This window comes from Oryctolagus cuniculus, chromosome 8, assembly GCF_051225735.1.
Source record: "Oryctolagus cuniculus isolate XC-2025 breed Fujian yellow rabbit chromosome 8, ASM5122573v1, whole genome shotgun sequence".
NCBI classification, from domain to species: Eukaryota; Metazoa; Chordata; class Mammalia; order Lagomorpha; family Leporidae; genus Oryctolagus; species Oryctolagus cuniculus.
The window spans coordinates 129,569,142-129,596,990 of NC_142874.1; the positions used below are offsets into that span (position 1 = coordinate 129,569,142).

The following is a 27,849-nucleotide window of genomic DNA, read 5'->3' on the forward strand; positions in this document are numbered from 1 at the left end:
TATTTTGGTGAATATTATTTTGTTTCAATCTGTTCAAGTGAATGCATCATATAGTATTGGACAATTTCCAGTAATTATTAGAAATTATTAATTATACAGTAATAATAATTACTACAGAATTTGTTTTCCGTGAGTATTGACTGAGATGAAGTAAGACAACCTCTAATATTATTATGGCTAAATTTTATATATATTATATATAAATTTATATAATATAAATATTATATGTATGTATATCTGAAACCTTTATTTTTAGAAACTAGTATCAGTATCAACAAATGAACATATCTAGATTCTGTGAATTCTAGCCTAAAAAATTATAGTATGATTTGATGACAGTTTTACATTTCTGACCTGTTAATGAATAATTCTGCGATTTTACTGCCCACCATGAGGCTAAATTTATAAGCAAAGGAAAACGTAAATACTTAAATATTTACTTGTGTATACTTTATATTCTGTGTGAATTGAAATCATCCCTTTTATAAATGTAGCTCTTGGTATTCAACTTAGGAAGTCTTCAACTTGTTTTTAATTTACCATGTTGCATCTCACTTTATTTGTGTCCTTAATTTCATGCTCTCTGATCTGATGCTAATTTATTCAGCAATTATTCTCAACCTGCAGCACACAGATAATGAGACATAAGTGCAACTAAATCTTGTGATTCTTCTGATTGGAGCTGGGGCAGGAGCCGAAGTAGCACTCCTGTGGGTGGTGTCATTGAGAGCTTTCAGCTTTCCTGTCACTGTGTGATGTGCCGGAAGCTTGGGCTCCCATTCAGATTCCTTTTGTGATTTGTTATGAAACAGGATGTGCATGTGTGTGTGTGTGTGTGTGTAGTTATTCTGCAGAGCTTCCATAACACATGCTGTAAAAGACTCACAGGTCCTGGCTTAATTGATTGATTTGCAATGCACCACACTTTATTGGAATATACCCAGTGCCAGCTTTCACTATTTAATAAGATCAAAGAAAAAAAATATAAAGGAGAATAGTGTTACAATTTCTAATCATATATAACAAACCTTAGTTCTCCTATGAAATTAATAAATGCATGCAAAATATTACAAAAATATTAGAAGAATCTCTGCCTCCTCTTACTTTAAATAGATTGTACACTCAGTGACAGTGATGACATAAGTTATCAGACAATTTTGACTCATTTATCAATTTATTATAATTACCTTATTATTTCATTCTGCCTCATCAGGTCTTTCCCTTGAAGGGCTCTTATTGTGTATTACCTAGGACTATTCCAACAGTCTGACAGCGCCTCAGCCTTAGTCTGTTCTGTACACACTGCTTCATGTAGCTGTTGCTAAATCACTGCACTCCTGTCAAACTTCATCATCATGCAAGTAAACCAACTGATCAAAATGCAAATAATCAGATACTTCTTCTGATACAACTACACTACCTTTCCATATCCTATTGTCTTCTCCAAATCTCTTGCTGTGTTCTTTTGAGATTCTTCACCTCATCCTAGTTTGTCTTCCCTTTCTGCTTTCAGATTTAGTTCAAAGGCAGGTGTCTCCATGAGGTCAGCGTCATTTGCCTTCATTTTTATTCAGTCTTGAGTGTCTGCAGAGCAAAGAGTAGGCACTCAGTAATGCTGAATGATTGAGTAGTGGAAAGCTTCCCACGTCTACATTATAATACCAGTTTTAGAGGGCAGGGATTTTTGTTTTTCATTGGTTTGTTTTGAGATGAAGTGTCCTGCATATGTAAGCACTTCAGGTGTTTGTTGAATGAATGACTTCTTTGCCAAGAGAGTCAATAGCTTGTCTCTGCACTTGGGCGTACTATCCATGATGTCACAGCTGTATCTGCATGTTTTCTTCCCCCTTCTCCTTGAAATTGACATAGGTTTCTAGTCTCACAGTTGCAGACACATTCAGTAAATGTTTTTAAAGACATGAATGAAATGAACTAAGTGAATGACTAAACTGTACTTGTGGAAACATTTAAATTGGTTAGAATAATATCATTTGTATTTTCTTTTAAAGAACTTTATTCTGTAAGACCACTGGCTTTTTAGAAAAAATTTTAAAAATGTAAGAAAAACTGCCTCAGAATCCTTTCACAGGATCTAGCACATATAAGTTATTACTACTACTAATCATTAGCAGCAGAAGTTTACCAAGTGTAATACCCTTTATCTGTCCCTTTGATCTGTGCACTGATGCTACGCTATAGGCACTAGTATTTGTTCTCATTTTACGTATGGGAAACATTATCATTAAAGATGTAAAGTACCTTATCCAAAATCCTGAAACTAGCATGAGTTAGTGCCATATTTTAAAACAGTTGCTCTGTCTGACTCTAAAACCTAAGCTCTTAAACTGTATAATCAACATCGTATCTCATCATACTGTGTACTCAAGAAAAGAAACACTTGTTTATTCAAAATATTAATTGATAACCTAATGTTTGTCTATCCTGTTAATCAGTGAGGCTACAGCAGAGATTAAACAGACTGAGTTCCTGTCTTTACAGAGGTTGCCTTTGGGTGGCAGAGATTCAAACAAATAAGCACATAACTTAAAATGCGTTCAATGTAAAACACCAAACTGAGTAAGCAGATTAGGACCTGAGGCTTGTTGGTTTCTGGTTTTTCTTAGAGAAGGCTTGAAAAGGGTGACATGGGCCTTACAGACATCTGGGGACATGGGTACAGGAAGAGGGACCAGCAAGGTTGTAATCATACTTGTTTACAATATTCATGAAACAGCAAGTAGGCCAGTGTTGCTGCAAAGGAACGAGGGACAGGTGTCTGATCAGAGCTCATAGTAGAGATATCAGAAGAAGAGAGATTTTATAAAGACTTTTCAGTCTCTCTGATCTGATAAAAACTTTATAGCCTAAATGTGATAAAATGCAATTTGTACATTAATAGGAGCAGTCAGGTGGCTTGGTCTGGATAGTCAGTTTGAGCCAGTGTTTCTTTTTTTAATTTTTAAATTTATTTACATTATTTATTTGAAAAGCAGAGAGAAGGGCAAGACAGAGAGAGAGAGAGCCCATCTGCTGTTTTATTCCTCAACTACCTGCAACAAGCAGACCCTGGGCAGGCCTGGCTCGGAGCTGAGAACTCAGATCATGTCCTTCACGTGAGTGACAGGAACCCAAGTGCTTGAGCCTTCATGTGCTGCGTCCCAGAGTCCACGCTAGGAAACTGGGATGGAGAACATAGCCGGGATGCAGACTCAGGCACTCTGTATGGGATATGAGCATCCCAAACAGCAAGTTTATCGTTCAGTCAAATCTTCATCCCTTCATTTTAAAAATATTTATCTATCAGTTTAGGAGCCAGAGAGGCAGTCAGGAAGCAACTCACAGTATTCACTGGTCTTAATGGAGTGGCTGGGAGCCTGGGACTCAGGTCTTCAATGTGAACAGCAGGAGTGCGATATTGAGCCATTACAGCTCTCTTCAGGTATCTGCACTGGAGAGAAACTGGATTCAGGAATTTGAGCTGGACTCAAACCCAAGTTTTCCAGTGTGAGATGAGGGCATCCTACCTGCTAGCTTTACTTCCCACTTCCTGTCTAGATAATTTGAAATCAGTCCCAGTAAGGTTCCTTGTGAATGAAAGGAGTCTAGGATAATTATCTATTTTGCCCTGGGTGCCTTAAAGGAAAGAGGGAAGATTTATGGAGAAGAGTTTGGCAGGAGCATGATTATGGTGAGTAATCAGTTGTGGACATATGAAAATTGGGATGTCAGCATAGAATTACAGAATGTTGTATATAAAGTTGGATGTGCCTTTAGTGATAAAGAGCACAAGTGAAAATGTCTGAATATGAATATACTTGAAATTTTGTAAAGATTTATTTATTTTTTGAAAGGTAGGTCACAGAGAGTGAGGACAGGTGGGAGGGAGAGAGAGGTGTCTTCCATCTATTGGTTTGCCCCCAAATTGCCTGCAACAGCCAATGATAGGCCATGCCAAAGCCAGGAGCCAGGCACTCCAACCAGGTCTTTCATGTGTGTAGCGGGAGCCCAAGTTCTTGGGCTTCCCAGACCATTAGCAAAAAGCCAGATTGGAAGCGCAGAGTAGCTGGAATTTCAATGAGATACTCCAGTATGTGATGCAGGCTTAACCCACTGCACCACAAGGCCTGCCTCAGTATGCTTGAATTTTCTATGTTCCATTTCACACAGACAAAAACTTAAATTATATGAACCAGTCATAAACTATGAAGAAAATAAGCAATTTTAAAACTGAAATTTATACAGAAGCCAGCTCTTTATTTGATAGTTGCTTTTCTTTAGGGCATGTACAGAGGTTTAATAAATACATGAAAGTAATTATGAGTAATTTAGAAATTACCTTTTTTTTTAAAAAATCTAACTAATAGTTATTTGAGAAAAAACATAGCTCTATAGAAATAGATATTTATTGATTTATAAATTGACCAATACTAACATTGTGTTTTGTTACTTTAATTTTTAAAATATTTATTTATTTATTTTAATGTCAGAATTAGAGGAGGGGGGAGGTAGAGAGAAAGATATCTTCTATCCACTGGTTCATTCCCCGGATGGCCACAGCAGTCAGCACTGGGCCAGGCTGAAACCAGGAGCCTCTTCTGGGTCTGCTGTGTGAGTGGCAGTGTCCCAAGTACTTGGGCTGTCTTCCACTGCTGGCTTTTCACAGGCCATTTGCATGAAGCTGCACTGGAAGTAGAGCAGCTGGGACAGTAGCAGGTTCCCGAATGGGATGCCAGCTTCTCAGGCAGTGGCTTTACCTGCTGTACCACAACACTGGCCCAGTTTTTATCATTATTAACAAAATTTGTCACATTTCACAGTGTTTTGATTCTGTACCTACCCCCCCCCTCGAAAAGTCTAATTTCTGCACATTCACCAATGTGAAATTTCAGTTTATTTTCTAATTTGAGAATTGAGTATCTACTAAGAAAATTCGCATTAATATAAAGAATCTGAAATAAAGGAGGATGTTTTGAAAGGTTGGGATTTCTACTTGTGGGGACATTTTGCATTTTTATGTTCTTCTCTCAAGGGAGGTATAAAGCTTTTTAATCATATTTCCCTAAATTAGAATTATATAATTTTATAAGTGATTTACCCTAACATGTTAGCCAGCCGATAAAGACCATAATAAAATTAAAATATCTGAGTACCCTTCTGCATGCTAACTAGCCACTCCATAGCTTTTACATGTTGTTGCTGTCATCTGGTTTGTTTATCCCTCTTAAAAAAACTTATCTATTTCCAGTACAAGCACAAGATCCTATGTTCTGGTTGGCCATTAATAATTGATTCACCATATTTGTTTTATCCCAAGTTTCTCTTGGAATAAAATTAAAGTCATTTCAAACAATCTCCATTGTTCTTATGCTAAATAGAATACAACCTAAAGAAGGTGTCATCCTAAAATGAAACTATAGGTGTAGAAGTTTAAGCAGGGTATAGCCATGTAGACGTCTGGGTAGCTTTCCAGTGAATTAGGCTGCTTCCAAGTGGAAAGCTCCCCGGTGACCCTGAGTGGGATCACGTGTTTATTGATGACTTAGTGGGTTCAGCAGAGCAGTTGGAACGAATGCAGATAAAATAGTCCAGAGTTAGCAGCAACTCTCGTGATACAGCCTAGCTAAATTTCACAAAATTCAATGTGCCTCAGGGGATATCATGAAATTGCAGAATATCTTTCAACGCACGCGATGGGACTGCATTTTGCATTTCTCACAGCCTCCCAGACCATTCTCCTGCTACTGTCAGGGACCCTGCTCTGAGAAGCAGAGTTAGAGCACACCTCCCGTGTTCTTTTCTCCAAACGTGGAGATGTCTGATGCCAAGGATTGCATGGTCCGGAACGACATACTGTGTTCTCTCTTGCAGCATTTGTACTGAATGTTGGCACCAAAGTATTACACAGTAAGGAAACAAACTCATTTCTTGTTCATTGTAAGGGAAAGAAAAAAATATATACCATGAGATCTGATCTCCTCATAAATGTTTAATTGTATGGTGAACTGTTGTTGACACTCAGCACAGTGTTGTACTGCAGGCTTCCGGAACTTTCTTGCCTTGCGTAACTGCAGCTCCATAGTCATGGAACAGCAGCTGCCCAGCCCCTCCCTGCCTCAGCCGCTGGCAGCCACCTTTCTACTGTCTACTTCTGTGATTTGAAGTACTTGAGGTACCTTTATAAGTGGGGTCCAAGGTCATTCCACAGTAGACTGCTTGGGGCATATGCAAGTAATGACCTTCAGCAAAAATAGAATATTTATTGAGAGAAGCTGAATTCCTATGAGGCCAACCTTCAGTGATGGAATTGTTTGAATGACATAGTCATGATGATCAATTTTGTATTAATACAAGAAAGTGAATATTTCTGAGATTTTAAAATGAACTTTAACATTTAAAGCAAATATTTCAAAATTATGGGGGTCCTTGTATGGAAGAAGGGAAAAAGCCTTTATATTTAAATAGATATGAATTGGATTTCCAGCTTTGCTTCTTATATGACCTGTTGTCAACTCATAATGCAGGGATCTTTTCTGAACTTCTCTTTCTTTGAAAAAGTCTGATGAGCTATCCTAGTTTTTGTAAGAATTAATAAGAAGATAGTGCCTTATAAATAGTAGGCGGTCAATAAAGCAATAAATTGGAGCCCTTTTATTATTATCAATTACAAAGATGACTTCCATAAATAATGTGTTTCTATTTTTTGGACTCTGCCTGGGCTGGACCCTAGGTGAATTATAAATACAAAGTAATATGGAAACTCTACTCTGATTAAAATCATGTTTTGACATGCTTTATGAGCTCTTTTTCTATGGATTTTTGATAATTTGCTTTCAAAATTATTGGCAGATCCATTCTTTGCCTGTACTTCAAACTGGATAATGGAAAATGATTTATACAGTTTTATTGAATTTGCAAGGGTTAGAGTAAGCCAGGTTAATTATTGCTATGTCATTCTTGCAGGCTAGCAGGAACTGAGACAAAACATAAGCCAAACTAAATGTAATTAGCATTAAAATGAGTCCAGCATGGAAAATAATCGAATGGTTTCTGAAGCATCTTATCCTTGTCAGCAGAAGAAGACCATATTTGTTTGCAAATATTCATTTTAATTGGTTTTCCCTCATCATCTGAGATATAAGAAATGATTTAGGTTCCTATCATATTTCTCAAAAAACGTTTTTTTGTTTTTGACATTACAACCTGTGCTGTCATGTATAATTAATTTGACTTTTAAAACTAGGTGATGCTAGCTAAAAAATGTTTCAAGATGAAAATCGGGTGCCCATCTCCCAAAAAGTAATCACTTTTTCTTTCCAAGTGTATATTATTCAGTTCATACATTTTCTGATCAGGGAATTCTCTTGTATAAATTCTGTTCTCTAAGTTCAATGAATTTGAGTTGTATTTATTATACAAATTTACCCAGGAAGGAGATACTCTTACAGGGAATCCTGTGCAAACCCTGCTTACTAGACTGAGTGAGCGGTGGTCAATGCCGTTATCCCTCCACATCTACATATTCTGCATCCCTGGATTCAACCAACTCCAAATATCTGGGGGAAAAATAATTGCTTCTGTTTTGAACACATACAGAGTTGATTTTTTATCTGTTGTTACTTTTCATAAACAATACATCTAACAATTACATATATAGCATTTACATTGCATTAGGCTTTTTACATAATCTAGAGATGATTGTAAGGGTGTAGTCTAGAGATGATTGAAAGGGTATAGAAGAATGGATATGGGTTATATGCAAATAATACCCTATGTTATATAAAGGACTTGGAAACTGACAGATTTTTGGTGTCTAGAGAGATGCTGAGCAGTCTCCCTTGGATGCTGCGGGGTGAATGTATTTCCCACTGACTCATAACTGAAAGAGTATAAGAGAAAATAGGGTCCAGCGCTATAGCGTGGTAGGCTGAGCCTCCGCCTGCAGCACGGATCACATCTGAGTGCCAGCTTGTGTCCCAGCTGCTCCTCTTCCAATCCACCTCCCTGCCGAATGCCTAGGAAAGAAGTAGAAGTTGGCCCAAGTCCTTGGGCCACTACGTGTCGCTCCCCCTCTTCGTGGAGGAACGACACTAAACCCTGCCTAGGCTTCATATCCGAGTCACGGCACCATTATATCGCTCCCCCTCTTCGCAGAGGAACGACACAGGACCCTGCGTTGTTCTTTTGTCTGCTCGGCCCTCCCCGGGTTTGCTGCTGGTTCTTCCCGGGTTGGCTACCGTCCCTTCCACCTCCGTGGAAGGGCGGTTCCCCCTAGCCACTTTCCCCACTTCCGCGGGGGAGCGGCACACCGCCGGCCGGCTCTCTGGAGGGCTGCACAGGTGTTCCTTCAGATAGATGTTCCTGGTGCATGTTGTCTCTCTCCTCCTTTATAGTCCTCTTCCACCAATCCTAACTCGGCTACCCACACACCGAGTACGCTGCTCTCCTCCAATCAGAGTCAGCTCCTGCTGCTTAATGGTTGAACTGGAGGCAGCTGTGTAGAAGCTGTTTCCTCCTCTCCCAGCGCCATATTGTGGGAGAGCAGATGCATAGAATAAGTCTTAATTCCAGTAACAGTCTAGTCTGAGTTGCTCCCAGTTGCTCCCCACACCTACGCCCATGTTAGAAACGCAGAAGCAGCTCCTGGCTTCAGAATGGTCCAGTTCCAGCTGTTGCAGCCAGTTGGGGAGTAAACTGGTGGATGGAAGACATTTCTCTGTGTCTCTTCCTCTTTGTCTGTAACTTTGCCTCTCAAATAGATAAATAAAATCTTAAAAAAGATGAAAGATAGGCAGAAAGAAGGACCTCTAAGCCAAGAGAGAAGAAACTGAAAATGTTGCATGTAGATTTATAGGGAAAGATCTGTAAGCATAAAGGGTGAGGGGTGCAGTAGATAATGATAGCAGTAGACCAGTGTTTTGCTTTGATGGACAAGGTCTTTGCTCATAAGGCCTAAGATGTGCCAAGGAGACATAAGGCTGTTGTCCTGTGGTGTTTTCTAGAATTCAGTTCTGCAAATCCCTTATGATGTCACAAAGATTTGTATAAGTGATGGCGAGTCTGAGTATAGCCACACAGGGAGGATTCCTGGAATCTCTGGCTAATTCCAGGGAATTGAATGTATTCTTTTGGCTTTGTTAGCTGTAAGTGCATTGAAATAGTACTGTACTGTTTAGTAAGTGCTGCTCTGAGAAGTGCCCATATGTCCCCTTTGTATGAATATACTGCATCATCCTTGGGTATTTCTGAATTCTGAGGATCAGGCCAGTGCAGGGGCAATGCCTAGGAAAGCAGGGTGCCCTGGCTCTCCAGTCTTGTAGCTGGTGTAAATTCTGCCGCATGAGTACTGTGCTAAAGAAGTTGGACTATCATCCCCAGAAGGCATTATTAATTTTGGGCTCTTAAAAGATGACCTCATATAGAAATAAAAGGCTAATGTGGGCTGTGAGATGTGAGAGTAGAACCAAAAGCATGCAGTGCAAAATGTTGTCTATTTTAGAGTTAATCTGATGTATACTAAAATGGGTGTGGTAATACCTTTATATAAAATTTAAATTGGAAGCATTTCTTTTAATTAGTATGATTATAGTCATACTAAGAAAAAAATGTACATAATTTTCCTTATCATTCTGTCAGGATGTCAGGACCATTTTCAAATACAATCTAAATCATTGGGTTTTTTCTTTTTTTCTTTATTTTTTTTTTAAGTAAGGTACTGCGTTTCTACCTCATTTTAAAATCAGTAGTCCTAAAAAAAAATAAAAAATTAAAATAAAATAAAATAAAATCAGTAGTCCTTACCTCATGTCCTGTCAGTTCACTGTTTAAAAAAAAATAAATAACAAAATTTGAAACTCCAGCCATGTTTGAATCTGATAGGCTTTTTCATGTCAAGCTGCCTCGGCACATCCTGCTGCTTTTGCCAGAATACAGGTCTCCTGTTATTATGCCAGGGGCGCCTTCTCTCATCAGGCTTCAGATCAAGTGGTATCTCTAATACACCTTTTCTACACATGTGATATTTTTCATAAACTAAGCATCTACAAGCGTATGTTAACTGAATTATATTGATAAAACTTTTTATAACTTTTATAAATCTCATGAGGGGAGTTGTGTCTGCCTTTGTAATGCACTTGTCACATTCCAATAAAGGAATACTAATTTTAAAGGTTTGTAAAAGATCAGTATCTAAGTGGGAATTTAGACTGCCCTACCTTATTATGCAAACTGAGTTTTAAGTGATCTTGGAATGAGAAATTCCTTTTCCTCCAGTTATTTCTTTTTCATATGTGATTGTCATACTTTATCTCTGTTTGCACGTCTGAATAACGTGGTGTGTATAAAGTGCATGCTCTAATTCTGTGACCTGAATTAATTAGTACTCGAGTAAAATACAGATGCCCTTCTGGAGAATACCATTTAGTTCATCGTAATTCATTTCACAGTTGTGTAGGCCTTATTTCCTTTCATAATAGAAAAAGTTAATTAAATGGATATATAATTGTGCTGTCATAAATCTCTTCTTTCTCAACTCAAAATAATTTAAATTAATGCTTTAATTTTATTTAGTATGTTTATGTTAAAAAGTAAAGGAGCACTGTTTAAAACATAGTAAGGTTAATATTGACTAATAAAACTGACCACTGTATTTTAAATATTTTTTTACTTATTTGTTAATATAAGGGAACAGATTTCATGTAGTTCATAGTTATAATTCTAAGAACATAATGATGCTTTCCTCCATTCTTTCTTTTTGCTTTTTTGATTTTTGTGATAATCTAGCATTTTTCATTCTGTATTGCAGATATACTGATTACAGATGTACAGTCATTTTATGGGAGCTAACAACATATGATTTATTCTCTTAGTCAACTATGTCTAGCAAGGATGTTAACCCAACACATTGAAAATTAATAAAATTTATAAAGCTACAATATTTAACTCTTACATAGCAAATTCAAAGTGACAGGGAGTGTTCTCTGTGCCTTAGGTGACCATGTGACTTGGTGGGTTCTCAAAACAGCCCTGTGCTGTGGATGCCAGAGTTGTTTTCCTTTCAAAGATGAGAAAAAGAGTAAATTGAATTGCTCAAGACTGCGAGTTAGTTGGGGTTCTCCAGAGAGATGGAACCAATAGGATATGTATACGGATATGTGGGAGGGGATTTATCACAGGAATTAGTTCATGCAGTTATGGCTGCCTACAAGTCCTTTGATAGGCTGGATAGTCTAGAATGTTATTAGCTTGGCTCAGTCCAAGTCCAAAGGCCTTAAAATTGGGAGAGTAGATGGTGTTGGATGTCCAAACCTGCGAGTGGGGCGAGGAAAGGTCATTGTAATGAGCCCTGGCATCCAAAAGGGCAAGCCTGCGGTTTTGATCTCCAGCAAGGCAAAGGTCTCTCCCATCTCTCCCACTTCTCAGAGAAAGAAAACCAGTCCACCTTCTGCATTTGTTGGCCCCAGTGCAGAAGGGCCAGCTGGTGGTGTCCACCCACTTGAAGCCAAGTTCGTCCATGTTTCATACACTCGGATGCTCAGCTAGTTATTTCTGAAAACGTTACCACCTGTGCACTAGAAATAATATTTGCCACGTTGTCAGGTATCCCTTTATCTAGTGAAGTTGATGCCTAAAAAAACCATCTGAATGTGTGATTGTTTCTGGATTAAATGCCAGGGAGGAAGGCTCCAGGGCCTGTTGATGTACTCTCTAGGCCACCTCTCCTTGACAGGTCTGACAGGAGGAAACCCCTCCCGGAAATGATGGCTAGGGAAGCTGTCGCTCGCCACGTGAATTAGACCAGAGCTCTGAAGAATGAAAAAATACGGTGATAGAAATTCTAAGTGTGCAGTGAAGAGAAGAATGGAGATTTACCGTAAAGGAAGGAATAACCAAAAAGTAAAGTGGAGAATACAATATTTACTTAAGGAATCCTAAGCAGGTCAGGTAGATAGGATAGGTGTTTTTGTGTAGGAATTTGAAGAGGAAGAATATGTCCCCAGTGTTTTCATAGATATTATTTGATATATCATTATCTCCATGAAAATACAATGACCCTTAAGCTTGCTTATTTATATAACTCAGTTCTGGTATTGGCACTTGTATATTTGTGTGTAGGCTTGTGTGTACATCTGTTATTAACTTTGTTCTTTTTTATTTCTCACTAATCCCATCCATCATACCAGGTTAAGATCTCATCATGTCAGGAATATACTTGATACTCAAGAAGATGTTTTATATATGTATATATATATACACATGTGTATGCATTCATATACATAGATACATATATATATATGTAAATATATGTGATAAGAAAATCTTCTAGTTAAATTTTCCCAGATAAGAATGCAGAAATCGAGAAGCAGAGGCCTTGCTCACTCCCTTCTCTTTTCAGGTAAACCCGTGATGATTGTGACAGAGTACATGGAGAATGGCTCTCTCGATACATTTTTAAAGGTACAATTTAGTCTTCATTTAGTTGTTCAAAGTATTATTTATATAGTGACTGTGATGGTGAACTTGAAATTAGGCCACTTTAGAGTTAAACTTTTAAATAGGGTGGAAATATATGGAGTCAGAATAATTATACTCCAAAATTCACTTTGGTTTGAAAATTATCCTTTCCAGAACCTTACACAAATTACACATCCCTACGGTTTTATTGAAGTATCTATTAATTTGCAGAAAAAGAAATACACAAAAAACGAAGAATAAAGAAGTAAGGAAACAGGAGAGGGAAAGGGTTTGAAGAAGAAGGAGGGGGAACTTGAGGGAGGGGAGAGGAGGGAAGCCTTTACATCTTCTTAACTTACTTAGCGCTCATGAAATCAGAAAAGTACACTTGTTGGAAGGTCTATGGAGCTCATGGCAGGCACTCCTGGCACCAGCACAGTACTCACATCGGTGACATGGAAGCACCAACATGTCAGATGGTCAAACAACTGTAAATGTTGGTATCTTCCCTTAATAGTAAACACACTTTGTTATCTGTTGTAACGTCTTTGTGGGCCTGATTACACCCATAGGCTGACAGTTTGTGTCTGCAAATTGGTGACTGTTGCTATGGATCAGGAAAAGGGATGGGATGGTAGCATGATTATAATTATAGTAGTTATAAGTGGACCCTGTGCAATGAATTGATAGTTGTCCAAATTTCTCTTCCAATTTCAAGCCCCCACCAGATTCTTGTGCCAAATTTCTTCTTCTTACCCGGAAGTTTTCTAGTCTTAGAAAGTCACATCATTTCTTTACTTCAGAATAAGCATCAGTAAAGCCCTCTGGAGGCTGTGTGACAGCGCTGATTAGCGAACACAGCCCGCTTCTAAGCGCCGCTAACACTGTCCTGGTCCCTGTTCAGCCATCCCTTTCCCCTGTGTTGCTGCAGGAAGCCCCGTGTCCCCGCTAGTCACTTCATCTTCCCCCAGTGTACCACCCCAACTGGCTTTGTTTAAATCACTTCCAAATACATGCAGTGTTAACCCAAGGCAAGTACTAGGCTAGGGTGACAAATAGACTCCTCTGATGACTGAGAATAACGGAGTTACAATGCAGCAAAGGGTAACTAAATGAGGTTTTTGAAAAGGTCTTTCAAAGCCTGTGTCTGCTTTGAGCAGAGGACAGATAAGCGTTACCAAGTTATCCATGTACGTTCCGACATTTTCCGTTCTCCGTCAGATAGAAATTGCGTGTGAGTCTTGATGGATGACGGGATTCATTTGGAGACTGTAGGAAGACCCTTTGAAACGGTCCCCCGGTGATTAGGTAGACTAATATTTCCACACTGCTTCTGCAGAAGAACGATGGGCAGTTCACAGTGATTCAGCTCGTCGGCATGCTGAGAGGCATCGCTGCAGGAGTGAAGTACCTGTCTGACATGGGCTACGTGCACCGAGACCTTGCTGCCAGGAACATCTTAATCAACAGCAACCTTGTGTGCAAAGTGTCTGACTTTGGACTTTCCAGGGTACTGGAAGATGATCCTGAGGCAGCCTACACCACAAGGGTAAGATCTAACAGAATGCATTTCTGAAACACAGACTAGAGACATTTAATTTTTAAAGCTGTTAAAGGAAATAGCAAAAGGGCATCTCTCCAACAAAGTCTTGCAGAGAGAGGGAGGATCAAAATCAGATAATTCTCATTTTAGAAATCAGCAAACTCAAATATTAAACTCAATGACACTCAGTATTCACTTTCCCAGTCTTGATCATTTATTTTAGCTAAACATACTAAAAATATTCTGAATTCAGAATGGATGCAACAAAGTAAATAACAGTTTTAAGTGTAAAAAAATCCAAGACCAATGATCCTATATTAAGACAAATATATATGTATGTATATAGTATGTGTATACAAATATATATGAATGTATATCTTATATAGCATTATTGAGTAGATTAAGCTCTCTGCTGTATAGTATAAGCCCTTATAAAATAAATATGATAATACCTAGATCCAACTTTTTATAAAGGATGTCCCTTGTGCTGGAAGAAAGACCTACTTCATGGCTGGCGCCGTGGCTCAAAAGGCTAATCCTTCGCCTTGCAGCGCCGGCACGCGGGTTCTAGTCCCAGTTGGGGCACCGGATTCTGTCCCGGTTGCCCCTCTTCCAGGCCAGCTCTCTGCTATGGCCCGGGAGTGCAGTCGAGGATGGCCCAAGTGCTTGGGCCCTGCACTCCATGGGAGACCAGGGTAAGCACCTGGCTCCTGCCATCGGATCAGCGCGGTGCGCCGGCCGCAGTGCGCCGGCCGCGGCGGCCATTGGAGGGTGAACCAACAGCAAAAGGAAGACCTTTCTCTCTGTCTCTCTCTCTCACTGTCCACTCTGCCTGTCGAAAAGAAAAAAAAAAAAAAAAGACCTAGTTCTTCAATATTTTTGATTGACATGAGGTATTGCAATGCTTAATTGCTTTTTTCACATACCATGGAAACTGTTAAGCCCCCCTCGATGGAAAATCAGTCACTAACTCATGTGGTCATAATTAGCATAAATTAACGCTTTTCCAGTGAAGTAATTGCTTCCTGATGATAGGGTATATAATTGAGTTTTTCCTATAGATGATTGCCAACCTGACTACAACAGAATTTTCTGGACAGTTTGTGATATTGTACCTCCTGGGTTTGAATCCCTCATAAGGTCCCATATTTGATTGTAAATCTTTTCAGTGGCATCCGCTAGATATCCTCTGTGTCAGAATGCCTGTTTTGAAATCAAGGATTCATCATTTGATCCCTTAGCCATACAATTCAGTTACCTTTTGTTTAAACAGAGCAGTGTTTTCCTAGTTCTCATACTCTGGGTAGCTGACTTACATGTTTTATTGAATTCAACATTTAAAAATTTATTTGCTTGATAGAGAGAATGAGAGAACATGCAAGTGGGAGGAGGGAGAGATTGATCCCATCCACTGGATCATTCTATCCACAGCAGCTAAGTTTTGCCCACGCCACATCAGGAGCCAGGAATGCCATCCAGGTCTCCCTAGATGGTTGCATGGACCCTATCATTTGAGCCATCATCTGTTGTCTGCTAAGATCTACCTTCCTGCGTTAACAGGAAGCTGGAATGAGAGGTAGAGCTGGGACTTGTTCCCAGGTTCTCCAATTTGGATGGGATATGGGTGTCACATGCAGCATCTCAACATGCCCACCACTCATTCACCTTTTTAAAATTATTAGACATCTGCTGATAGTCTAATGAAGTTTATTTCATGGTTTATAAAGCAAGTTTTTTTTTTGTTTTTTTTACTTATGTTGTTGCTTTGTGACTACATATGTTTGGGTATTTGCACTATATTCAATGCACAAGTGTAACTTACCCAAGCAGACAAAGGCTTCCAAAGGTCAGCTCAATAAATCAATCAATTGAATGCTGGGATAGGTCTCCTCCTCTAGACCTAACTGCCATTTTCAGTCCAAGTATTTGCATTAAATGAAAGCTCAATTAAGAGTTCTCCTGGGATAAAAGTTGCACTTAATAAAATTGGCACTTGGGGTCATAGAATAGTTCTTTACCAGGGTGATTGGTTGGTGTCTTAGTTACATGCAAATTTATATCCTTCAAGGTCAGTGTCAGTATGTCATGCTTCAGGCCAGGGATATGAACAGATATCCAGAGACCCTCAAGATGTACTCTGAGGAGGGGAATGGTGGCAGCTTGAAGGAATTGTATGTACTTAGAGATGAGATGGTATTGGAACTTTGGATGTTATTGATGACACATGGGATGCTCAGAGGACCAGCAGAAAAAGTATGGGCTGATGTTTAACACACTCAAGAAAATACAAACCGAAGAGTCTTATTAATTGGACATTTTAGAACATCAGTTCTATGAATAACTAAGTCTTGAGTGAGCTATGAAAATATTTAATTAATGAAAATAAGGAGGGTGGTAGGGGAGGTAGATTGGGAAGTATTATTATGGTCTTAAAACTGTATGTATGAAATACATGAGATTTGCTTCCTTTATTTAATTAAAAAAGTAAAATAAATAATTTTCAGAACAGTTGTCTTCAAATGGCATTGCCATAGATCTAAGGAGCAAACAATTTGAACCTACCTTCAACTTCCAGAATAATTTCAGGCATAATGCAAAAGTGTTATTTCCTCATATATCTTGTAATTTGATTCATAACAGCAATTTAAGTTCCATTTTTTTCCCTGGGTCATGAATTAAATAATTCCTTTCCTGAAAAATGGGAAGGCATATGTTAGTCTTTTTTAGAATAAAATACTGGAAACTTACTTTTCTATTTTTTTTTTCAATAGGAGGGTACTTTGAATATTCCTGGAAAAATGGAATTTAAAGACAAGTTTATTTGGAACAAGACATTTTGAAATTGGGACTGATATTGTGGTACAGTGGGTAGGCTGTTACCTGCAACACCAGCATCCCATACGGGTGCTGGTTCAAGTCCCGGTTGTTCCACTTCCAATGTTAGCTCCATGCTAATGTCCCTGGGAAAGCAGAAGATGGCCCAAGTATTTGAGCTCCTGCCACTCACGTAGGAGACCTGGATGAAGCTCCTGGCTCCTGGCTTATGTGGCCTAGCCCCAGCTATTGTGGCCATCTGCGGGGGGGGGGGGGGGGGGGTGAACCAGTGGATGGAAGAGCAATATCTCAGTCAACCAATCTCACTCTTTCTCTCTCTCTCTCTCCTTCTCCTCCCCCATTCTCTCTCTCCCTCTGCATCTCCCCTCCCTCCCTCTCTTTCTACAAATATGCCTTTCACACACAGTTAGCTTGTAATATGCATTTTCTATGAACTTTTGAGAGACCTTTTGTGTTTGCTTTGGGGTAAAATACTTAGTTTTCTAGTTTGGGCTGCTTTTAAAACTTAAGAGAAAATTTTTACCCTGAAAGGAGCAGGATATAAAAGTATTGATGTGAACTAAAAAAAAGATCAAACCCATTTTTCCACCATGTAGAAAAATCTCACATTTGACAATATCATAATATTTTACCGATAACCCAGGTTCAATACTTTTTCTTTTGGTTGAATTTTCCAAGATACCAAAATCTTAGGCTAAACTGTATAAAAACAAAATTTAAAAAAGGACGCAATGTGGAGGGAAAGAATAGCTTTCTACCTGATCTTCATGCTTGTCTTATTAACTGGTAAACTTATTAAGATTGTATTCAGCAGCATGGGCTTTGCACTTAAATCTTCTGTGTCAAAAGCAGCTCAGAGGGAATTGGAGTCTTTCACTCATGCTCAGATATTCCTAGCGTCTTACTTATTGATCTGCTTGATCCCTGCTTTCCCGTACTTAGAGCTGCCATCCTGAGTACTGTAATTGAGCTGTAGGTCCTGTTTGTGCTCCACGAGTCAAGCAGAATTTAAACTAGAGAACTTCTGCGCAACCAATCAGTAGTTAGTCTACAAGTGCTTATGGACGGAGAGATGTGAAAAGAGACCACGTTCAGTCCAACAGTTTCACTTTAAAAACGCTACATCTCCGTCCAGACCTTCTCCATGAGACAGCCATATCCCCACATCGATCTGAAATATGCAAGGAGTTTGTTTTATTCTTTTTTTCCACTTTTAGGGAGGCAAAATTCCAATCCGATGGACTGCCCCAGAAGCAATCGCTTTCCGAAAGTTCACCTCCGCCAGTGATGTCTGGAGCTATGGAATTGTAATGTGGGAAGTTGTGTCTTACGGAGAGAGACCCTACTGGGAGATGACCAATCAAGATGTGAGTATGGAAATACTGTCTCTCGAGTTGGGAAAGAAATGCTGTGTCCTCTGAGTCAAGACAGTTGTAGTGTTTTGCATTTCCTAAAATGACAGTTCCTTAAAGAATATGAAATACTTTTCTTACCCTGTGACCCATTTTGTTATTGTCGAAATAGCCTTCATGCAAAAGCTAATGATGTCTTAGTACAAAGTAACATAAGTTACAGTTATATAAAAATCTAGTCCCTTGCCAGACAGTTTTAGCTGCACCAGAGTGATGTTTCACTCAATTTATGTCAGTATCATTTTCAAAGATGAAGAAAGAGCCATCAAAGAATGAATCCTGACAGGCAGATTTCTATGATTTGCATTTGATAAAGGCAGCTAAGGCTCAAACTGAAAGGATGAGTGATATTGATCTAATAGTGGATGCTCTTAAAAGACAAAAGAGAATAGTCTATGTTTCTTTAAATTAAAACACATTAAGAAGAGTTGAATTGTCTATTTAATTGGAGGAGAAAAACAGACTTTTTTTCCCACAGTGAAAAAACAATTCATACTTGTTATAATAGAATCCTAGAATTAAGGGAACCATGAAAGAATCTTCTCACTTTCAAAATGTTTATGATATGAGGTCTGACACCTGGTTCTTTGGTCTTTGTTTTGTATTTTCTGTCATTAAATGCTTAGTGCAGGCCTTTCCATTTTGTATCATATTAAAATTTGATCTTTTTCATTCAAATAGCAAGCATTATATAAGCGGTAAACATTTATGGAGCCTCATGTCATATACTGTCTTAAATGCTTTATTAATGAATATTTTTACAATTTCTTTGTAAAGCTAGTACATTGAACAGTTCTAACTCCATAATATACTTATTAAATTATTGTTTTGTTCTCCAATGTTTTTTCCCTCCATGTTCTATAAGATTCTCCTTTCCCGTGCAAGTCCCAGGGATTGTTGGACATATGCCATATATCCAGCCAAATTGTGTTGAAACAGCAGTCCCAAGCCAGTATTAGCACCTATGTTCTATTATAGAAGTTAGAGGTGCAGGTTAAATTCATAGTTAAGATGCCAGTTGAAACACTTAGATCCCCCATCAGGTTGTCTGGGTTTCCGTTTCAGCTGTGCTCCTGCTTCCTGCTGACGGGTGGAGGCAGCAGGTGATGACTCTAGTACTTGAGTTCCTGCCGCCCAGCTGGGAAACCTGAATTGGGATCCAGGCACAAGTTTGGCCTTTTGCAGCCCCAGCTTTGCATGCATTTGGGGAGTGAACTAGTGTATGAGAGCTCTCTTTATGTCTCTCTTCCCCTTAAATAAGTGCACATTTTAAAATCATCACATGACATTAAGTGTGATTTAAAGTCAATCTCAAATCAGTTCATGGTGTTGTCCACAACCCCAGGTCACCCTGCGCCTAGTTAGGAGGCTTGACAAAGAAGCATGGTGAGATTTTTTTGCCTCCTCCTCTGCCAATGTCTGCATCTGGGTTCTTCTTGAGGGGTCCAGATGAAGAGTTAGCAAAGAAGAGTGCAAGATGACTTTCCTAGCATTAGGTTGTTGAAGCTGCCTGTGGGCAGACACCCAGATGTGACTTCTCCAGGGAGGAGCATGAGTGGCCTTTGATGGGGGCCTCCTTTGGACGAGGCCCCTAAAGGAGGCAGATGCCCACCCCTACCACCACCACTTGCACAAGACCACTGCCTTGCCCCTGGTCACTGTCTGTGAGTCTTCTGCACCACGCTGGGGTCTGCTTTACTAAGTTGAATGCTTTCCTGGTGCTCCCCCTGTAGAGATTCCCACACAAGCTGCTGCAGCCGGCCTGGCTTCTTTCAGATGTCCGCAGGTGTGAAGCTATGACCACATAGCAGCTTTCCCAAGAATTATTTCATGCTGCTTTTCTCTGATGGCAACCGCCAAGTGTGTCTGTGGGTCCCTGCCTCTCAGCAAGCCAACAGCAGGCTGGTGAAACTTGAAGTCACCTGAAACGGCTGCAGTCGGTTTCCTGGGTGCCTCACTCTCTTAACCTGGGGAGGGCGGTGCTGTCTTGTATTTCTTCATTCTGGGAGAAGATAGTTTCTGTTGTCTTTAGCTTCGTGATTTAATGGCAGAACCATAGTGTATCTGTCATTCAATTTCTGCTATGTGTATTTATATATTTTTATTTAACCACCCATTAGAGAAACACTATTTCTATTCCTGATTTGTGGTTAGAGAAGCACTATTTCTATTCCTGATTTGTGGTCACTAAACAAAGGCATAGTGAGGTTAAATAACTCTTAAGGACACAGAAACAGTGAAAGCTACACCAAGAATTTCAACATCATTCTCCAAAAATAAATTTTTTTAACCTAACACACTGTCTCCAGTTGAATCTATGTCTGATTTCTTCTTTTCATTTCCAGTCAATGATCAGCCTTCTCATTGAATATAAAATATAACATATTCAATTCAATATGTAATGATTACTTTGGATTGATCTAGGCTAGACTGAGACCAGACTCACTACTTCTTATTCTTCAGATAAATGCCAAATGCTGACATGACCAACAGAGCACTATGTGGTTTTGCTTGTAACTTAATCTTGGGTCTTATTTCAGGACTATTATGCCCTTTAATTTTTGTGAAATTATTGTTTTGCTTTCTGCCCATAAGAATTCAAGCACTGTTCCCCACCATGAGCCTGCTTCATTCAAAGGAAATGTTTGTCTCTGATTTGCCTAGTTAACTGGTACTCATATGTAAGATAGTTGAAATTTTGATTCTGTTGGTTATACTTACTAGTCTTTCCGAATCTGTAGCCGATCATCCTCATTATTGAAAAATATGCATAACATACTTATATCTGTCACAGATAAAATTATGTACCATAGTAGACAGTGGTGATAGATGAAGTTTCTTCAGGCTTGTCATATTCACTTGTTTCTGGAGGTCTGTCGATCTATGCTGGTCCACCACAGACCCCTTCACAAGCCTCTCATCTTTTTCCTGAAACTATCAGGCTAACTCAAATGTGATTTCATATACCAAGGACTTTAAAGTCAACAGGAACCCAGTTGTACCTCAGCCTGTAATATATTTGCCTGCTAAAATCCATCATCAAAGCTGTGAGTCAGTGTACACTGTTCCAGTGGGTGGGCACTAGTGTTACACAGAGAAGGATGTAGCAGCAAGAAGATGTGAGGATGTGGGATGAATTCCCTAATCCTTTACCTCTTCCTGTTCCAGTAGCATTCTTGATGCAGCCTATAGCTTGTGTAATAATGCTGTTTCTCCACCATGTATTTTTGCTTTCTATTTTCAAATATTTGATACTCAGTAGCTCCTTTGGCATTGTGGCATCAGACAATCTTACTTTCACAGTTGCTTCCTTTGCATTTTATTACTGCTTTGTAAATCTTTTTCCTGATTTCTGCAATTGGCTGTCTTGATACTCTTTTCAGATAATGTTATTTCAAACTATTGAGAAAAACCCAGGATGATGCTGATGTAATGTTTTTAGGAAGTTATAACAATACAAATAATATTTTGGCTTTGGAAAATTTTTCTAAGAATTAGAATGAGGTTTCTGGAAATTGATCATATAATTACAGATCTTTCTAAAATGTCTGTTCTCAATACAATGCCTGTTACATGCTTTCTTATTTCTTCAGCAAGTCCATGATCACAGTGACATTTAGGTTTTAGAGATAGCACTAAGTTTGATATGCCAAAATTGCTATCCTATTTTGTATCCAGGAAACATGACAAAGCAACTGTATTTGAAGATAATGATCAGTGAATATTTGTTTAGAAAAAAGTGCTGAGAGCAAAGTAGAAGCACTGATTTGACAGTTCTAAGTGACACATCCCACAGTCTCTGTATCCCAAATACTCTGATTCTGAAAGGACTTTGCCACCATGAAAATGAAAATGTTACATTTCCAGTCCATCTAGGACGATGTAAATTGTATCGAGAAGACTTTCCTCTTTGTCAAGGGGGCAGAATGCAGCAGTGCTTTCTTTTGATTTACATTTGCTGCTGCCATCACAGAGAAAAATTGTAACAACATATCCTAAAAATCAACTAGAATGACTGAGACTTTTTTTTTTTTTTTTTTTTTTTGGACAGGCAGAGTAGACAGTGAGAGAGAGAGAAAGAGAGAAAGGTCTTCCTTTGCCGTTGGTTCACCCTCCAATGGCCGCCGCGGCCGGCGCACCGCGCCAATCCTGAAGACAGGAGCCAGGTGCTTCTCCTGGTCTCCCAGGGGTGCAGGGCCCAAGCACTTGGGCCATCCTCCACTGCACTCCCGGGCCACAGCAGAGAGCTGGCCTGGAAGAGGAGCAACCGGGACAGAATCCGGCGCCCCGACCGGGACTAGAACCTGGAGTGCCGGCGCCACTAGGCAGAGGATTAGCCTAGTGAGCCACGGCACCGGCCTGAGACATTTTAAAATAAATATCAAACTATTAACTTGATTCAAGCTTAAGATGCTAAAATAATGTCCTGTAATCTGGAGAGAAGTGTATTTATTAACAGCAAACATTTTAAGTGTCAACATTTTTCAGAATCTAAAATAACCAGCAAAGACAATTCCATTGTACCTTTTTAAAAAAAAAAAAATTATTTCATTTATTTGAAAGACAGAGTTACAGAGAGAGGTAGAGACAGAGAGAGGTCTTCCATCCGCTGGTTCATTGTTCACTCCCCTGATGGCCGCAGCAGCCAGAGCTGTGCTGATCCAAAGCCGGGAGCCAGGAGCTTCTTCCAGGTCTCCCAGTGGGTGGAGGATCCCAAGGACTTGGACCATCTTCTACTGCTTTCCCAGGCCACAACAGAGAGCTGGATTGGGATGCTGGTGCTTCAGGCAAGGGCTTTAAACTACTGCACCACAGCTCCAGCCCCCATTCCATTATGCCTTTGTGTTTAATGACAGTCTTTCTCTTTTGTGTGCTGTAGAGTGTATGAACACAGATTCCACTAAGCATGAGGATTTCAGAATGTTTCAGAAATTCATTTAAGTCATCTTTTAATCGTGTTATATTAGAATTATTGTTGTCACTTTTGTAAGAATCAGTTTTCTCTGCATTCCTTGTGCTACACAGTGTAAGCCAGCAGGTATTACTTCTTCTGGCAGCCCAGATCTGGTTGGATGGCAGGTAGAAGAGGTAACGCCACAGGAGGTCAACATACTTTGTAGTGGACCCTGTCTCATCCACTTCCTGTTCCTTGTTTCAGTGTCTGATGTGACACACCTACATCTGAAACTATAAAAGCAGGAATATTTTATGGTAAAAACAAACAGGTAAAATACTGTTACCAACTAAAGTAGGCGTATGGGGAATTTAATTCTCATCCTGCAGATTACTGGGACTTGACAATGAGTACCTGATTCAGCTTTCTTAGCCACAGTGTAATAATGTCTAAAGTGAGAATATTGGACAAAGGAATATAATGTACCTTTGGGTTTTTTTTTTTTTAGATTTATTTTATTTATTTGAAAGGCAGAATTACAGAGAAAAAGAAGGAGAGACAGAGAGAAAGAATGATCTTCCATCTGCTAGCCAGGAGCTTCTTCTGTGCCACCTACGCAGGAGCAGGGGCCCAAGTACTTGGACCGTCTTCGGCTGCTTTCCCAGGCACATTATCAGGGAACTGGTTGGGAGTGGAACAGCTGGGACTCAGTTGGCACCCATATGGGATGCTGGCAGGGCAGGCGGCAGCTTTACTCACTGTGACATAGCGTCGGTCCCACGTAATACCGGTTTTCTGAGGATAATGCTGCCCTTGGATCTAAGTAACTTTTTTTGGAACTGGTATCTTCACTGTAAGTCTGACTTCTTTTGAAAGAATGATACAGAAATATCAGTGCTTTGACTTAAAATTCATGGACCTTGATGTTTAACAAAAATAATAACAAAATAAAATTCTTCAATTTAAAGCCAAGAATACCTTGAATTCTGTAACTCTCTGTCAGTTCCAATGATTATACAGGAAAAGAATCTAAACTGAGAATTCCTTAGATCTCCTTAATCTTTGGAACTGTGTTGGTCAGGATTGATGCACTAAGAAAAATACATACTAATATTTCTTTAATAAGTATTGAAAACAAGAAAGAAACTTTGAGACGGTACTGGTACATCTAATTGTGTTATGTTATCTGAGATTAGTTCCAGAAATACATTAAAATATATATAGTCATATGTGGTGATTCTCAAAGTTTGTAGTAATAGCCCTATATGTGAAATTTCAATCAAATAATAGTGGTATAGTGCTCCTTAGATAGAATTTAGTTCATAGAAACGCACTGCAGATGCCCAAGTTCCCTGTATAACCCTCCTCTTCTAAGTGCTTGGGCCACTGCACCCACGTGGGATACCCATAGGAAGCTTCTGACTCCTGACTTCGGATGGGTGCATCTTCGGCCCTTTTGGCCATTTGGGGAATAAACCAGTGCATGGAGGTCCTCTCTCTCTGTCTCTGTCTGTAACTATGCCTCTTAAGTAAACAAATAAAATCTTTTAAAATAAATTTTACCAAAAAATCTGTTTAAGCTATTTTAATTCTATTTTCTGTGAACTTTATGCATACACGTAGATTTTATGGGGCATAAATATGATTCTATTGTGGAAGGTTCTTCTCTCATAATTTTCCTGGGAGATGTTACTTATTCCTGATTTTAATTGATGTAACTCAATGCCAGGATGAAAAGAGGATAGGTTTACATGTCAAAAATCTGTGAATGTGAGAGGTACCACCACCATTTCTTAGCTATGTTACCTGAACAGTTACTTAACCATCTGGACCCTCAAGTGTTTCCTCTCCAGAGTGTGCATAATAATTCTCACCTTGTAGATACTCTGCTGCAGGATAAATATAGATAACACATGCACAGTCTGCATCAGAGACCCTCTGAGATAATCTGGAGTTGGGGTACTCTGAGAAGCTATGCCAAGAGGACGTTAGATATATGTGATTATTAGTATAGGGGAAAGGGGGTGGGCGCTGTGGTGCAACAGGTTAACGCCCTGGCCTGAAGCACCAGTATCCCATATGAGTGCCAGTTCTAGTCCAGGCTGCTCCTCTTCCAATCCAGCTCTCTGCGATGGACTGGGAAAGCAGTGGAAGATGGCCCAAGTCCTTGGGCCCCTGCACCCACATGGGAAACCTGGGAGAAGCTCCTGGCTTTGGATCTGTGCAGCTCCGGCCGTTACAGCCAACTGGGGAGTGAACCAGCGGATGGACGACCTCTCTCTGTCTCTACCTCTCTCTGTAACTCTGTCTTAAAAATAAATAAATCCTTAGAATGGGGGGGGTGTTTGCAAGAGAAATTATGGAGAAACGAAAGAGAGAACTGAAAAGATACCAGTCTATGACACTTCTTTTTTTTTTTTTTTTTTCTATAATTTTTATTTTTTTATTTTTTTTTAATTTATTTAATGAGCATAAATTTCCAAAGTACAGCTTATGGACCACAATAGCCTCCCCCCCCCACCCGTGTCTTCCCTCCCATCCACAATGCTCCCCTCTCCCACTCCCTCTTCCCTTCCCTTTCACATCACAATTAATTTTCAATTATCTTTATATACAGAAGATCAATTTAGCGTATGTTAAGTAAAGATTACCACATTTTGCTCCCACACAGAAACATAAAGTGTAAAATACTATTTGAGTACTAGTTATAGCATTAATTAAACACCTAAGAGTAATTGTGTATTAATTACATAGCTCAACCAATAGTTTTAAGTAGAATATAAAATGCATCTTTTGCATTGTTGTGGCTTCCCCCCAACCTCCCTCCCTCCCATGGCCCTCCCCTCACCCACTTCCTCTCCCCTCTCCCCCCTTCATCACGTTTCATTTTCGGTTACCTTCATATACCGAAGATCAATTTAGTCTATACTAAGCAGGGATTTCAACAGGTTGCACTCACACAACCGAACCAGGTATAGGGTATTGTTCGACTAGTAGTGTTGTTTTTGAGTTTCATAGATAAACATATTAAGGACAGAGATCCTGCGAGGGGAGCATGAACCCAGTGACTCCGTTGTTGATTTAACAATTGGCACTCTTATTTATGACGTCAGCAATCACCCGAGACTCTTGCTATGAGCTGTCTAGGCTATGGAGGCCCCTTGAGTTCACCAACTCTGTATTTGTTTAGTCAAGGCCATATCACAGTGGAGGTTCCTTCCTCCCTTCAGAGAAAGGCGCCTCTCTCCTTGATGGCCTGATCCTTCTGCTGGAGTGTTGTTCGCCAGGATCCTTCATTTAGATTGTTTTTTTGCCACCGTGTCATGGCTTTCCATGCCTGCGAGACTCTCATGGACCTTTTAGTCAGATCCGAATGTATGACACTTCTTTATTCCCAGATACAATGAGATTGGAGAAAGGATGATTGGGTGCAAGCATGTGAGAAAGAATTGCAGTTCAAAAGAATTTGGAACACCTGGGGAATCCTTAATCCGACACGGCCTGTCCTGGGAGTCCCTGGCCTCATGAGAGTGACTTGTCTTATTGTCCCTACCATGGTCAGTGACTGCTGGTAGGAAACTATACAAAGCATGGCCTTGGTGCCAATGTGATAAAGCGTTTAGAGTGCAGCAGTGAAGCTCATTGATCAGGTATCTTTTCTGCAGATGAAGATCTCAGAGACACATTTGCATGGTGGTCACACTCTGCCCCTTTTCTAGCACAGACCTGTTTTCCAGAGAGCATCTCTTCCGTGGTTCCATGGACTTCTCTTCCGTAATGGGTAAAGCTACTGCCTGTAGTGCTGGCATCCCATATGGGCACCAATTCAAGTCCCGGCTGCTCCACTTTCAATCCAGCTCTCTGCTATGGCCTGGGAAAGCAGTAGAAGATGGCCCAAGTCTTTGGGCCCCTGCACTCATGTGGGAGACCCAGAGAAAGCTCCCGGCTCCTGGCTTTAGATCAGCCCATCTCTGGCCTTTGCAGCCACTTGGGGAGTGAACCAGCAGATGGAAGACCTCTCTCCTCTCTCTTCTGCCCCACCCCCCTTGCCTCTTCTCTGTAACTTTACCTTTCAAATAAATAAATAAATCTTTAAAACAATACTATATCAGGGCTATAGTGTTTGGAGTGTAAGCCTTAAAAAGGAAAGGTGGCATTCTTTAAATTGTGCTCAGAATATTTACGTGTCAATGCCAAGAAAATGCATGACTTACATTAATGTTTTAGATGTAACACCTCTGAACTGGCCCTAATTGTCTTAAGAAGTCTGCCTCCCTTTGATCATCTCAAACATCCAGATTAACAAATATAGTAGTAATGAGGAAGTCATTTGAGATTATGACTCATCTGGTTGTATGGTATAAACTCTATGGTAAAGTTCACAGCCTAAATGGAACTCATGTTGATGTAGGTAGATTTCACCAATCAATCGAGTACTAGTACTATCATGTATGACTAAAACCATGAAGGGAACAATAGTTAAGATGAAAACAATTCAACAATTCTAGACAAAATTTGAAGCGATACTTCCTACTTTAAAGATAAATGCTAAAGATGAATTTACAGTTACGTTTAGAGACTTAATTATCTGGGTCAAGTTTTAAGTTAACTTATTGACAGGAAGTCATATTTCTACATACAAATTTACCTGAAAATAAAAGTGATTAAGTAACAGATTCTATAAATGACTTCACAGGTCAAATAACTTATTAAGT

The 27,849-nt window shown here is 39.6% G+C and overlaps 1 protein-coding gene across 14 annotated transcripts in view; it reads left to right on the top strand.

Annotated features, from left to right (window-relative positions):
- Positions 1-27,849, top strand: part of EPHA5 (EPH receptor A5) — a 366,701-nt gene that overhangs the window by 317,871 nt on the left and 20,981 nt on the right. For all 14 annotated transcript variants that reach the window (XM_017347528.4, XM_017347529.4, XM_008267805.5 and 11 more), the window contains 3 exons: positions 12,392-12,453; positions 13,790-13,999; positions 18,046-18,195. In XM_017347528.4, coding sequence (XP_017203017.4) covers positions 12,392-12,453; positions 13,790-13,999; positions 18,046-18,195 — 422 coding nt within the window. The remainder of the gene's footprint in view (positions 1-12,391; positions 12,454-13,789; positions 14,000-18,045; positions 18,196-27,849) is intronic.